Source organism: Porites lutea, chromosome 1 (genome assembly GCF_958299795.1).
Source record: "Porites lutea chromosome 1, jaPorLute2.1, whole genome shotgun sequence".
NCBI lineage: Eukaryota > Metazoa > Cnidaria > Anthozoa > Scleractinia > Poritidae > Porites > Porites lutea.
In genome coordinates, this window is record NC_133201.1 from 40,556,140 (window position 1) to 40,568,437 (window position 12,298).

The window sequence follows — 12,298 nt, forward strand, 5'->3', positions numbered from 1 at the left end:
AAGCGCGATTTTAAAGCATAACCAACGCGCATATAAATAGGTTCGGGCCGCTTAAATATTATTGTTTGAAGCTTGAAGATCAATATGCTTAAATATTATACACTTCAAACCGTCATCTAAGGGCGCAGTTCAGTGTGATGGAGTCGAGAGTACGACCGACCATTTGGATAGCGCCTTTATAACCAATTTTAAAACACATTAGCTCGTTTAAATATGACCAATTTCCAGCTGTGGTGAAAAGACATCCCCTTAGGGGAGAATTGACAAATTCAGTCTACATTTCTTCCGGAAAAGGTTAAAGAAACAATTATAGGAAGAAAATTAGTTTACAGACACTATTTCGCGAAATTTGGTAATTCATTTGAACGCTTACGAAATGATCGCAGAATTTAGACAAAAATATATATTCTCCAAGCTGAGGAAAAAAAATAAATAAAATAAACACACTCACAAGCGAAATACTGCAAGAGCCAAAAAAGGAACGTGGTTGGACAAAACTGCATGACAACTTAAAAACGGACTCTTAATTCAGGAGCGGTGAGACGCTTAGAAGTAATGGTCGAGTTGGTCCGAGCATTATTTCTCCTCAAAAAGGAAACCTGCGACGCTAAAAACTCTTGGGAGTTTTCGTAGATGCTATATTTTGCCTTGTTAAGATCGGTATCGAAAAGAGGGGGACAAATACAAAGTAAGTTTGATGAATAGAAGTTTTTTAATCTTGCCCTGCATTCAGCATAAAGTTGTTCTTCTTGCATTGAGAACTGCATTCTTTGTAGGGTACTGATTACCCAGTTTCTTGCAACTAAAGCTTTGGGCAAGAATACCCTTGCAGATAGGAGATAGTCCGTCGGCAGTTTTCTTCTATTTGTGCGTCGACTTTCACAAATATGTTAACGTTAAGCCAAGGCAAGTTTGTAATACGTATTTTGAAGTGTACGTTCTGTCCATTAATATGCATAGCTTATAGCAATAACAATTGCATGTACTTTTGTTCATACATTAATCTCCTTCCACACGCTGTTGCTTTCTGAGTAAGGTTCATTTCATAAGCGTTTTGTAGCGAGGAAGAAATGACTCCCTGCTCGCAGTTCTACGAAAAGGACAGTATATAAGGAGTGTATATGAATAATCGCAGGCGGGCCCCTGTAGGCCCTCAGAACAGCAGACGTACACTGCAAAAGCAAGTTGACAAGAAAACGTCTATATATACTCTTTTCGATGTACACCACAAATAACAAAGGCCTTCACTCTGTAGTTTTTGGTGATTAATTTTAGCATTAACTAGAAAAACTCAGCACTGCTTTAAGATGAATAGAATCCTAAATCAAAAACCGTTTGCCTGAAAAAGATACTGAATCAGTTTTTCTTCCTCAAACCTAATATGAAACACATTTCATAACCATTTGACAGACCGTAGTCCAGTCTACCATTCTGCTGTTAAAACGTCATCTATACTGCGACTTACAGCGAAGTTCGTTGTATCGCGCTGTGCGTTTTGCAAATTTTGGGGCTTTATGTTCCGTCAATCATCTTAGCAGACCTCGTAGCAAACGCATGTTTACTTGCTAGATTTCAGAAGGTCGTAGTTTGTGATTCGTGATTGCACGATTTCGGTCCCTTTTGTTTGTTTTATGTTTCAAGATTCGTTGCTTGTGATCGTTCTGTTTCTGGCAATAATCGACCACTAGATTTAAACGTTTGCTTCGTAGAGTTTTATGATCTTTCTTATTCTTGTCACTTGCAAGTGTCTGCCGTTCCTCCTTCTTTCGACAAAAATTCACTCACCATCATAAAATCCTTCGCTGTTCTTGAGCAATCTAGAGTCATTCTCAGAATCTCACCTAAGCTGGGCGAGCCCATTACATTGTGATTTGCATTAACCCTGCCTTAACTAAAATAATTGACGGAACAGAAAAACCCAAGACCCCTTTGAAGTTTGCAAAAAGGGCAGCGTGATACAACGAAATTCGCTGTAAATTCAAAAACAAAAACTGTTAATATACTTCTAATCTTGTCACTATCGAGGGTTGAACAGCATGGCACAATTTCAGATCCTCGACTCATCTTGTCCTTCGCTTATTACTCTAATCACATCCTCTTTTCCATTACTGTTTTCTGCAGAATAGAAGCAACGAATTTTAGTATGTTGTCTCTCTTTCAAGGGAGATCTACATGCGAACTCTCTCGACTCAAGTCTGTTAGCTCGCGGCTGAGCTGCTAGAGCTCGGAATCTCAGCGTTTGAATCTTTTTCTTAAGGGTTTTATTAAATTAGTTTTTCTTCATTGATAAAGTTAATTTTTTTTGTTCCACTCCCCAACGATCGAGGTAGCGCCACAACTAACTCTCTCTTGTTTACATGTGTGTTTATACTCACCGAGTCATAGAGAAAACGTTACATGTAAAAATGCACTGATAAATAAGTATGTGTAATCAAATGGTGACGAGTGAAATTATTCCCTAATTTTTACCATTTGATTACCTATTAATATCGTAGGTGACGAATTTCGTTAGCAATCTTGGATTTTTGACATATTTATCCTGGATCGTATCGATCGACAACTGCTGCACTCTCTCGAACGTATAGAGCTCAAATTTGGCTTAAGTTCAGAGTTTTTCGACAAAATACCTGTTAGAATCGTTCCTGATGTGCTCTTTCGTATATTCAGGTTTTCTGAAGCGTCGTTTTGTCCCCTGACATCTTCATTCATGACATTTTAAAGCTTCGTCGCCATCTTGGCACTGAGACGTACGGAAGGTTGCCATGCCAATTTTGTAATTTCACATGTGAAATTACAAATTAACGCTGAAATTTCGCGCCAAAATTAAGGAGTAATTCATCACCTATGATATTAAAAATGAAATCATTCAACCGATTTCTCTGATTATTTCTCGTCTTATTTTTTCCTCTTTCTTTCATTTTCATTTTTTTTTTCTTCCTTATACCCTCTTCCTTACCAGAAAATACAAACTTGTCGATGCGACTGTTTCTGTCGGCGGTTGGTGACGTGGGATTGGAGGCGGGCGTTGTTCCTGTTTTCTGGTCTGACTGTTTTCTTGTACGGGCTTTACGTGCTCGCAGAGCCTCTCTAACCTGGTGCAGAAATAGTTGAGTGATGAACATGTATATTTACAGTGTAACCTCGATTCAACGAAGGGCCAGGAGACTGGCAAAATTTGTTCTCTTTATCGATGTTTCGTTATATCAAGGTTCTTTTTCATACATGTTACTATTACTGGGGTAAAGAAAATTGTTCGTTGTACCGAGGACCTCGTTACGTAGATTTCGTTATATCGAGGTTCTACTGTAGTTGGTCATATGCAATTTCAACTTTCATTAACTGCTTGTCGCTCACCTGTTGAATAGCCGAAAACTAGCAAAAGGCCGAGAATTTACCATGCCTCTTACCTGGTCATCCAAAACACAATGGAAGATGCAAAAAACAAGTCCCTATGAACAAAAACAAATACTGAGTCAGCACGTATGGCAAGGGGACTTCTGTTTTCAAACTCTCAACAAAAATTCTCTGTCAGCCTCTCTAGTTTTTGGCAAAGAAACTTTCTTGATTTCTTTATCACTTGAGCATTAGTCTGAGTCTTATCGGTTAGCAGAAGTCATGATATTTCTATTTCTCTAGAAAAAGACTGCAAATTAACGAGCAGCTGAACTTGGTCTACTCTAGGGACAAATACATCAATAATTCAAACTTACCCATGGAGATTTACCGGTACTTACCATTAAAGAGTTCACCAAAATAAAAGCATACTTCACGGAATCGTGGAAATCAACAAAGAATCCCAACAACCACGTGACCCCAAGAAGGGGAAGCAGGGCAACAGTACTTCTTATGCCTCTCCTATAAAGAGACATTCACGATTTTTTAAAAGCATGTTACTATAAATTGCGCAATCTATCAAGTATCCTCAATAGCTATTTTCCGTAGTTGTAAATTAACTTACAGGAATATTAGAAATATTTTAGTATCGAGCCTTCTTGTAGTTGTACAAGTAAACCTACCTTGCAGCGTCTATTTTATTTTTGCCATATTTGCTGGATATTTTACCAAATACAACTCTCAAAATGATCACGAACAGAATCAAGTTTATCTGCAATGTAAAAAATAATGTCGTTGAACTGCCGGTGAAAGGGGCTGTAATCCCGAAGGGAGGTCACCAGTAATTAAACAGCACTGAGTAAGCTTGAATGTAGACTGCTGTGAGTCAAAAGATGAATTTTGTTTCCATGCGCAATAACATCATCCATGTTATCTGCGAGAAGTAAAAATTTTAAACTCTAACATCCATCGTCTTATACTACATGTTGAAGTGGCTGTCAGGCCTCGAACCCAAACCTGGTTTCCTAACTCTGTCTAGGCAATCCACTTCTGAATATGCAGCATATATATGTGGTAACCTTAGACTTCATGGCCCAAAGAGGAGGAGCACTAGGGCTGGTGTAGTTGTGAGAGTCCCCGCCTTCCACCAATGAAGCCTGGTTTTAAGTCCCCGGGTTGGACACCAAACGAAGCCTGATTTTGTTGTTGTTATTGTTGTTTTTGTTTTCTTCGAGAGGTTTCCCTTCGGGTACTTCGAATTTCATCTGTTTTCCAAAACCCATAAACTCCGATTTGAACTACAATGTGTTTCCGTTTAGTTGGAGGGCCACGGGTTTAATTCTTAGCCTATAATGCAAATTTCACCCTCAATTTTGGGTAAGGGCTGCGTGGATGCCATGTGAAATCATTGGTGCTCACCAAGAGAATTGCTAAAACTGGACCCTGGTAAATCCACTGACTGCCGTTTATCCAGCATCTGTAAAGACAGGAATAATATAAAGATAATGCTTGCCGGATGATAACGATCTTGTCGTGTTTGAGTTGTAGTTGTTGATGATATTTATGACGATGTCCATGCAAGTTTTTGACGATGATGATGATCATGATAACGATTATGATTGAGAATAATGAGATGGCCAAAAATGATAGCGGAGCCCCATAGCTAAGAAAATGTGGTAATCTACCCATCCCAGAAAATTTGGTAATCACGTGACCGTACACCGAGCGAGCGATCGAGCGAGCGACCGTCCGTCCGCACCACAGGCATACCAATGTAAAATAACTCAATCAACAGGTATGGGAACCCAAATGCAACTCAAGGTTATTTCGAAGGAAATCACATGGCCGCCCTGACTTTTAGAAAGAAAAAAGCCGTGTCTTTTTCGGCGTTATTTTTTATGTGTACACTAACGTGGATAACAGAGAAAGAGCTAGAGCGAGTTATTGAAAATTCGTTGGAAGAAAAACATGGAAATTCAAAGCGGCGGTGAGAAAATGAGAAATGCTAGCGGCCAGCGAGGTGAAAATGAGCGGCAGTGAAAAATAAAAGCGAGCATGAACACTGGAAGCAAAATATTGGGTAAACACATACGAAAATTTCTCTATAAAATAGTGTGTAACTAGGAAGTTTGACGTTTTAGTCGTACAAAACAGTGTTGTAGTCGTGCAAAACAACGGCAAGGAAAAGACAAAAAAGCGTGCCGCACGTGCAAATTTGCTTTTTGCTAATTAGAAGAAAAAGTGCTGCACGTGCAATTTGTTTTTTTGCTAATTAGATATATTCTAAAGTCTTGAAACCATTTTTATTGTCGTCCCCCGTTTAGCGTTACACGATTTAATTTTTTTTGTTTACACGTATTATTAACCAGAGCTTCGCTTTTAGCCCTGGCTAAATCTATATATTATATTACTATAATGGTATTGAACTGCAGTAACAGTAAGGTTGTCAATGTAATGTCAGTGTACCTGGTTCTTTCGATCTTCGCGGCAATTTTCAATGGTCCGCATGTAATGTTCTTAAAGAAACTTTTCCCCATGTCATAAGAAGAAGGACGAATAGCAGCCACCAAGCCAACGATGACTGCTGGTATTCCTTAAATTATGACAATAAAACCATTTTCTGTTAAATATACACTGAAGGTCTGTACAGTTAAACTCCTCAAAGGTCCTCAAAAACCCGAACAGCAACCTGCCTTCAGAGGGGAAAGGGCATTTATTTTAGAGGTAGAGTTTTTATGAACTACGGCTATGACGGTAATTTTGAAAAGAATTAAACTTGTATATGATAAAGGCTTTTCACTGTAGAGCCACTTCGAGTGCATCGCATTATGATTTCTTTACAAATTTGAAAAGCTTTGAAAAAACATTATAAACAGGAAAAGCCCAAAATGATTCATGCATTTTGATGGTCACTAACACAACTTCCCTTTTCAAACAAGTTTAGATAGTTTTTGCCTTGATTTTTCTCTGTCCATTCAGACTGACATAATAATTAGCCTTGCTTACATCTACTAAGCGTGAAACAGAATCTTTTGAACGTCTAAGGCGCTGAAACTACTTAATCATTATATCCGAGATACATATGTAATGCATGAATTAACTAAGATATAATTATTCGCATTACTTTGACAGTGAGATACTCACCAACTCTTATAAACCTTTGTATTTCTTAAATACTTTTCTTGTTCTTATTTATTCAGTTTTTTTGTGTGAACATTTTACAAAGTATATCTATCAAAGTCTAGAATTGTATAACCAGTAAAACAATCCCGCAATAAATTGCTCCCATTTATGAATTCTTCAGTTGAAAACTTTCAGTGGTATTTTGCAACCGACAGAACCACATGAAGTCACATGTAAGCTTAGGTCACGTGATATACTATATCACGCCCTACTTCTGCCCAGTAATTACGATTCATCTTTAGAGATCAGCCTTTCACTTGAATAAAAGAGTAGATATTCGAATTTTGTAAGAAACAATTTTCAGGAATAGCACTAGTATGTTTTATGACAATATAAGTGATCAATTCTCTTAATCAAAATTACTTGATCAAGGGATCTCGTATTCAACTGGCACATGTCATATCTGGTCTGATCATAAAAATATAAAGATACGAACCCCATCCCATCATCAGGTAAGACAGATACTGTTTGCTGACTGAGAAGACTTTGACCAGCTTTATGTAAAGATTGATTCCTTCCACCAGCATCCACGTAAACAGAGATGTGTGAAGATAGTGCTGAATCACGGTAACCAAGCAACAAAGGACCTAAAATACAAAACCTTCTTTTTATACTTTTTTCACAACTTAAATTAAACTATTATTTAAACAACTAGAGGACGAGTGCCGACGGATTATCTCCTATCTGCAAGGCCATTCTTGCCCAAAGCTTTACTGCAAAAAAATGAGTTATCAGAAACCTACGGCGAATGCAGTTCGCAATGCAAGAAGAACAACTTTGTGCTGAATGCAGGGCAAGATTAAAAAACCTCTATTCATCAAACTTACTTTGTATTTGTCCCCCTCTTTTCCCCCTCTTTTCGTAGCATCTACGAAAAACTCTCAACAGTTTTTAGCGCCGCAGGTTTCCGTTCTGAGGAAAAATAAGGCCACCAACTCCAGTACTTCTCCGTAGGTTTCTGATTACTTAGTTTCTTGCAATAAAGCTTTGAGCAAGAATAACCTTGCAGATAGGAGATAGTCCGTCGGCACTCTTCCTCTATTTGTGCGTCATCTTTCACAAATTTCTTAGCGTTGGTTAAATTTGACCAGCATTTTGTGCAATGAGTTCTACGGTCACGATTGACTTCAAACTTGCAGATATAAAACTAGAAAGCTTTGAGGTTTATTTGCTTAAATTAGAGAAAAATCTGTCGTATAAAGTATCCAAGTTATTATTTTTTTGTAAAAATGCGGTTTTAAACATACACCGATACCTCGAGCGTTTTTATACCCTACAAGAAAATAAATAACATTTTCTCAAAGTTGCACCATTCTTTATTAAGGACGCCTAAAAACATAGAAGTCGGTTAAATCGTTCCTGTCGAAAAACGCAATTTAAAAACATGACCGACGAGCATATAAATAGGTCCGGGCCACCTTTTAAAAGTTACATTTCACAAAACCTGCACGATTGCGCGCTGCAGAACTCTACTTAGTCTCCAATGGACAAAAATGTGGTTGTGAAGAGTTTTGACTGTGCATAACATTATTGATAAGCATCAAAAGGGGACAACTAATCTAACACATAGCTTGTAAACTTTAGGAACTTAAACCATAAAAACTTAAGACAGCTTACAATATGATCCATCCGTGTAGAAAATGAGGCTATATCCAAAATATACACGAGGTTACTAAGCCCAAGAGAAAAGAGGAGATTCTTGTGAACGAAAATTCTCTCAGTGCTTTTAACCCTATAGAATGAATAAAATAAAATGGTAAGTAGCCCTATTTTTTGCTCAGTGCTTTCAACGGATTCTTCGTGCAGGCATGGACATCTCTTGCGTCCTTTTAGCGATGAAAAGCGACCGTATTCGTTGGCTATAGAAGGTTGCTCATTTTTAAGAATCATATTCGCAAGGACAATGAATAGATCAAAACTGTCAAGTGTAAAGTAACCTTAGTGAAGATCACTATGAGACACACAGGAGACGCATTTTTCAGTTTAAGTCCGTCAAGTTACCTTATCATGGTAAGTATTATGAGAGACAGGATCACTGCAACAACAGATACTCCAAGAAGGACCAACTCTAGGTCCGTTTGGACTTTGTGGTGTTTGTTAGTGGCAGCAGGTTTTTGTATTTCAAAGGCGTCTTTTTCCTAAAAAAAAAAAAAAAAGCAATAAATCGACAATTACAATTTCATTATGACTTTATTTTACTACAACTACTAAAATCCTTCAGTTTTTCGTGAGGCAAAGTATCTGAAAAATTTTGGGTCATAAAACGCTACGTTATTTGACCCTAACTCAAGAGTTAGAGGGCGGGTTAAGGTCCAAAAAAGTTGCGTCTATAACTGCGATGATCATCTTTCATGTAATTCTTCACCCCGCAGTTCACATATTTCATTTTCATATATTCATAACTCTTGACCCTAACTCTTCACGAGTCTCTTCCGTGTCTTGGCCAAGAAATGTTAAGATTTTTTTTTTCTCGTCACTGTTTCAAAATATCCATGAAATCAAAAAGGGGGTACAAAACCTTCCAATACACACCCCCATTTCCCTTAGGGCCTGTTTACATGGAGTGGGGGACCCCGGTCTAGTGGGGTTGGTTTCTTTTGCTTTCACGCCCTGGAGGACACAAAAACAAAGGAAACCTACCCCACTAGACCGGGCTCCCCCACTCCATGTAAACAGGGTCTTAGACTTCACAAGGGCCAAAGACAGTTATTTCCGATAATTAACAATTATTCCCCGAGCCCGAATGGGCTCTGAGTCAATAGCCCATGAGGCCGAAAGCCGAACGGGCTATTGACTCAGAGGCCATGAGGGCGAGAGGAAAAATTGTTTTAGTAAAATCCAACTAGTTGGTCATAAATATCGAGACAAAACAACTTTAGCTAGCAAAACGCTATTCAGCTGCCACTGTTTTGGTTTTCAAAGCCGGCGCTTTTCGCTACTAGTGGGCTATAACATATAGCCTAGTAGTAACTCAACCAACCAGAACGCAGCATTGATAATAGACCACTAGTTGGATTTTACTAAAGTACAGTAGAACATTTGGCCTTATTTTCGGTGATAAGTGAATAGATTTCGTTCGTGATTTCTTGAAAAACATCACCTGGTCATAAAATATATGAGGGCAGTTGTTGGCCGTGAGGATAGCTTTTATTTCTTCAATAGAGGGCTCCGTTGGCTATAATAATAGTGACATTAAAAAAGTAGATTTTAGTACAATAACTTCTACCAGTACGAAATAACAAACAATATAAGAAATTAAAATTACATACCACAAATACAGTTCATGAGAGCGAAGAGAGCGAAGAGCTACGTGGCCTTTGGTTCGTTTGCAGTTGGGTTGAATTTGAAACATTAGCAACGACTATCGAAATACCCTTGTTGTTTGATGATTTATGCCATTAATGAAACGCTTAAGGTGGCTAGACTGGATTTTTTGGGGAGGATAACTCCTAAGTTTGAGCATTAACTACGTCACCATAAACAAAGATATCGGGAAAATATCACTACAGCTGTATTGTATAATGATGAAAGTTTGTTATGATCTATGTTTTATTAACATCAAAGTCACCTTCCTTGGCAACGCAATGGCGCTTTTTTCAAGTCTCTAACGAGAATTTCTACAAACCTCTTACTCGACCTATTATATCCGAAACAGCCACTAAAGTCATAAGAATTATAATCGCTCTTTTTACAAACGGGCATATCGACCAAATGACTCACAAGTGGCTTAGTTTAGGCCAAAATCCACCACGAATACCGGAGTTCTACACAATGACCAAGATACACAAAGCTATTCCCGTCGGCAGACCTATCGTCTCTGGTAGTGGTGGTCCCACAGAACGCATTTCTAGTTTTGTGGATTCGCTTCTACAACCGATCGCTCACAAACAAGAGTCTTACACCAAGGATACTACGCACTTTATAAACTTCCTTGAAAACACGCCCCTCCCAGAGGCAGCTATTTTAGCTACACTTGACGTGTGTCCACTGTACACTAACATCTTCCAGGAAGAGGAAATCCAAATCGTTTGTCGCTTCTACGAAGAACACTAGCAGCCTTTTCTACCTATCCCTACGTAATTTTTGGGAGACTTAATGCGGCTGATTCTAACAGAAAATTCATTCAAATTCAACGACAATCACTAGCTACAGACAGTCAGCATAGAAATGGGCACCAAGATGGCGGTTGCTTTCTCAGTCATTTTCATGGCACACATTGAGAAACAACTTTTAAATGCAAGTCCTTACAAACCATTCCTCTGGAGGAGATTTATTGATGACATATTCTCGGTGTGGACTATTTCGGAAACCGAAATCAATAAAAATGTTATTGACTTCGCGAGCTCTTTCCAAGCAAACATTAAATTTACACACAAAATTATGTCATCAAAACACATTGTTTTCCTTGACACTGAAGTTTTAAAGGACCATGATTCATTCGAGGCAAAATACTTGATGTTCAAACACATTTTAAGCCAACAGAAACATTCCAATACACGCATTTCTCCTGATGCCACCCTCTCAGTGTTAAGAAGGGCTTTGTTAAAGGAGAAGCTTTACGCTTACTTCGAACGAACTCGGTTAAGGAATCATTGCGTTAAAGAAGAAAGAATTCTTAACTCGCGTTATAGAACGAGGTTACCCTTAGGAACTCGTCGAAACAATCCTAGCCGAAGTTCGTTTCGAACAACGCAAAACGGCTTTACAAAATAAACCTAAACATCAAAAAAGATTTTGCCTTTCGTTACGACTTTCAATCCTGCTACTCCAAATCTCAAAAAAAGATTCTAATGAAACACTGGCACCTTATTACAGGCAACAACACGCTCGCGCAAACATATCCTAATGCCCCAGTTGTTGCTTATCGGAAGGAAAAATCTCTAAAATTTTCTCTTGTTAGAGCTAAAATTCCTCCGGTTTAACAACAACTTTTAAGGAGTTTTACACGGTAAGGGTGGAGTGACAATATTATTACTACTTGCCTTTGTATTTCTCTGTACCAGAATTTTTTTTGTTTTTTCGGAAATCGCTTAAGGGATCAGCTTATTCCTCCATTCACTGCCTCGATCACATGTGGCAAGGTTGGAGAATTTCTGTGAGAGCGTTCTGGAAATATTTTGAAACGAAGGGTCCTTTTGAACGCAAATTATTTGTTTTCCTAAGTTGCCCACGTGCATATGAATGCCACTGAATAATGAGTCGAGGACGCTTACTTGTGAACACTGAAATCTGGGGAAAATTTGTGATATGGTTGTTTTTAATGTCTTTGAAACCTGGAGGCAATATAAATCAAAGATTTATTTCAGGATTGTCAAGTTGTTTAAAAAAATTAACAAGCGGTTTCTAAATTACCGTGAAATTTGTAAACGTGAACCAAATTGCATTCAACAATGGTAACAAACGCAACTGAATGCGGCACGCTAATCAAATTCTTCTATATCAAAATAGGCCAAAGCAACCCCTCTTTTTTCTTTCACAGTTTCAAATGGAATCGAACCACTATGAGATGAAACTGTTTTTCCAGACCGCTTCATTTTCTTTAGATATTACCCATTATGTTGACAGTATGGTTATTCACTGTTTCTGTGAGCCTTCAAACTTCGTTCCAAAATATTTCCGCCCTCATAGAAATTGTTCAAATTTGCCCTAATTGAGGCAGCGAAGAGGGATATAAGGTCCCTTAAGAGATTTCTGAAAAACAATTCTGGTACCGGGAAATACAAAAGCAAGAAAAAAAATCGTAATGGTGTCATTACGTTGCCATGATGACTCCGATGTGAAT

At 38.2% G+C, this 12,298-nt stretch overlaps 2 protein-coding genes across 4 annotated transcripts in view; both read right to left on the bottom strand.

The window, feature by feature from the left end:
- Positions 1 to 1,449: 1,449 nt before the first annotated feature.
- Positions 1,450 to 9,694, bottom strand: LOC140950764 (corticotropin-releasing factor receptor 1-like). 3 transcript variants are annotated; one of them, XM_073400009.1, is made up of 10 exons: positions 9,617 to 9,694; positions 8,518 to 8,654; positions 6,953 to 7,103; positions 5,800 to 5,926; positions 4,753 to 4,810; positions 4,017 to 4,105; positions 3,735 to 3,855; positions 3,396 to 3,449; positions 2,957 to 3,092; positions 1,450 to 2,115 (listed from the first exon to the last, which is right to left on the bottom strand). In XM_073400009.1, the coding sequence occupies exons 3-10, from the start codon at positions 7,041 to 7,043 to the stop codon at positions 2,048 to 2,050; spliced, it is 744 nt and encodes a 247-aa protein (XP_073256110.1). In that variant the 5' UTR covers positions 7,044 to 7,103; positions 8,518 to 8,654; positions 9,617 to 9,694; the 3' UTR covers positions 1,450 to 2,047. The 3 variants fall into 3 exon arrangements, with proteins under 3 accessions (XP_073256110.1, XP_073256104.1, XP_073256099.1); XM_073400003.1 differs by lacking the exons at positions 8,518 to 8,654; positions 9,617 to 9,694 and adding an exon at positions 8,134 to 8,244 and having other exon boundaries at positions 3,408 to 3,449; XM_073399998.1 differs by lacking the exons at positions 8,518 to 8,654; positions 9,617 to 9,694 and adding an exon at positions 8,134 to 8,244.
- LOC140929722 (uncharacterized) overlaps positions 8,514 to 12,298 on the bottom strand; it is a 15,914-nt gene continuing 12,129 nt past the window's right edge. Inside the window, exon 9 of the mRNA XM_073379442.1 lies at positions 8,514 to 8,654. Coding sequence (XP_073235543.1) covers positions 8,514 to 8,654 — 141 coding nt within the window. The remainder of the gene's footprint in view (positions 8,655 to 12,298) is intronic.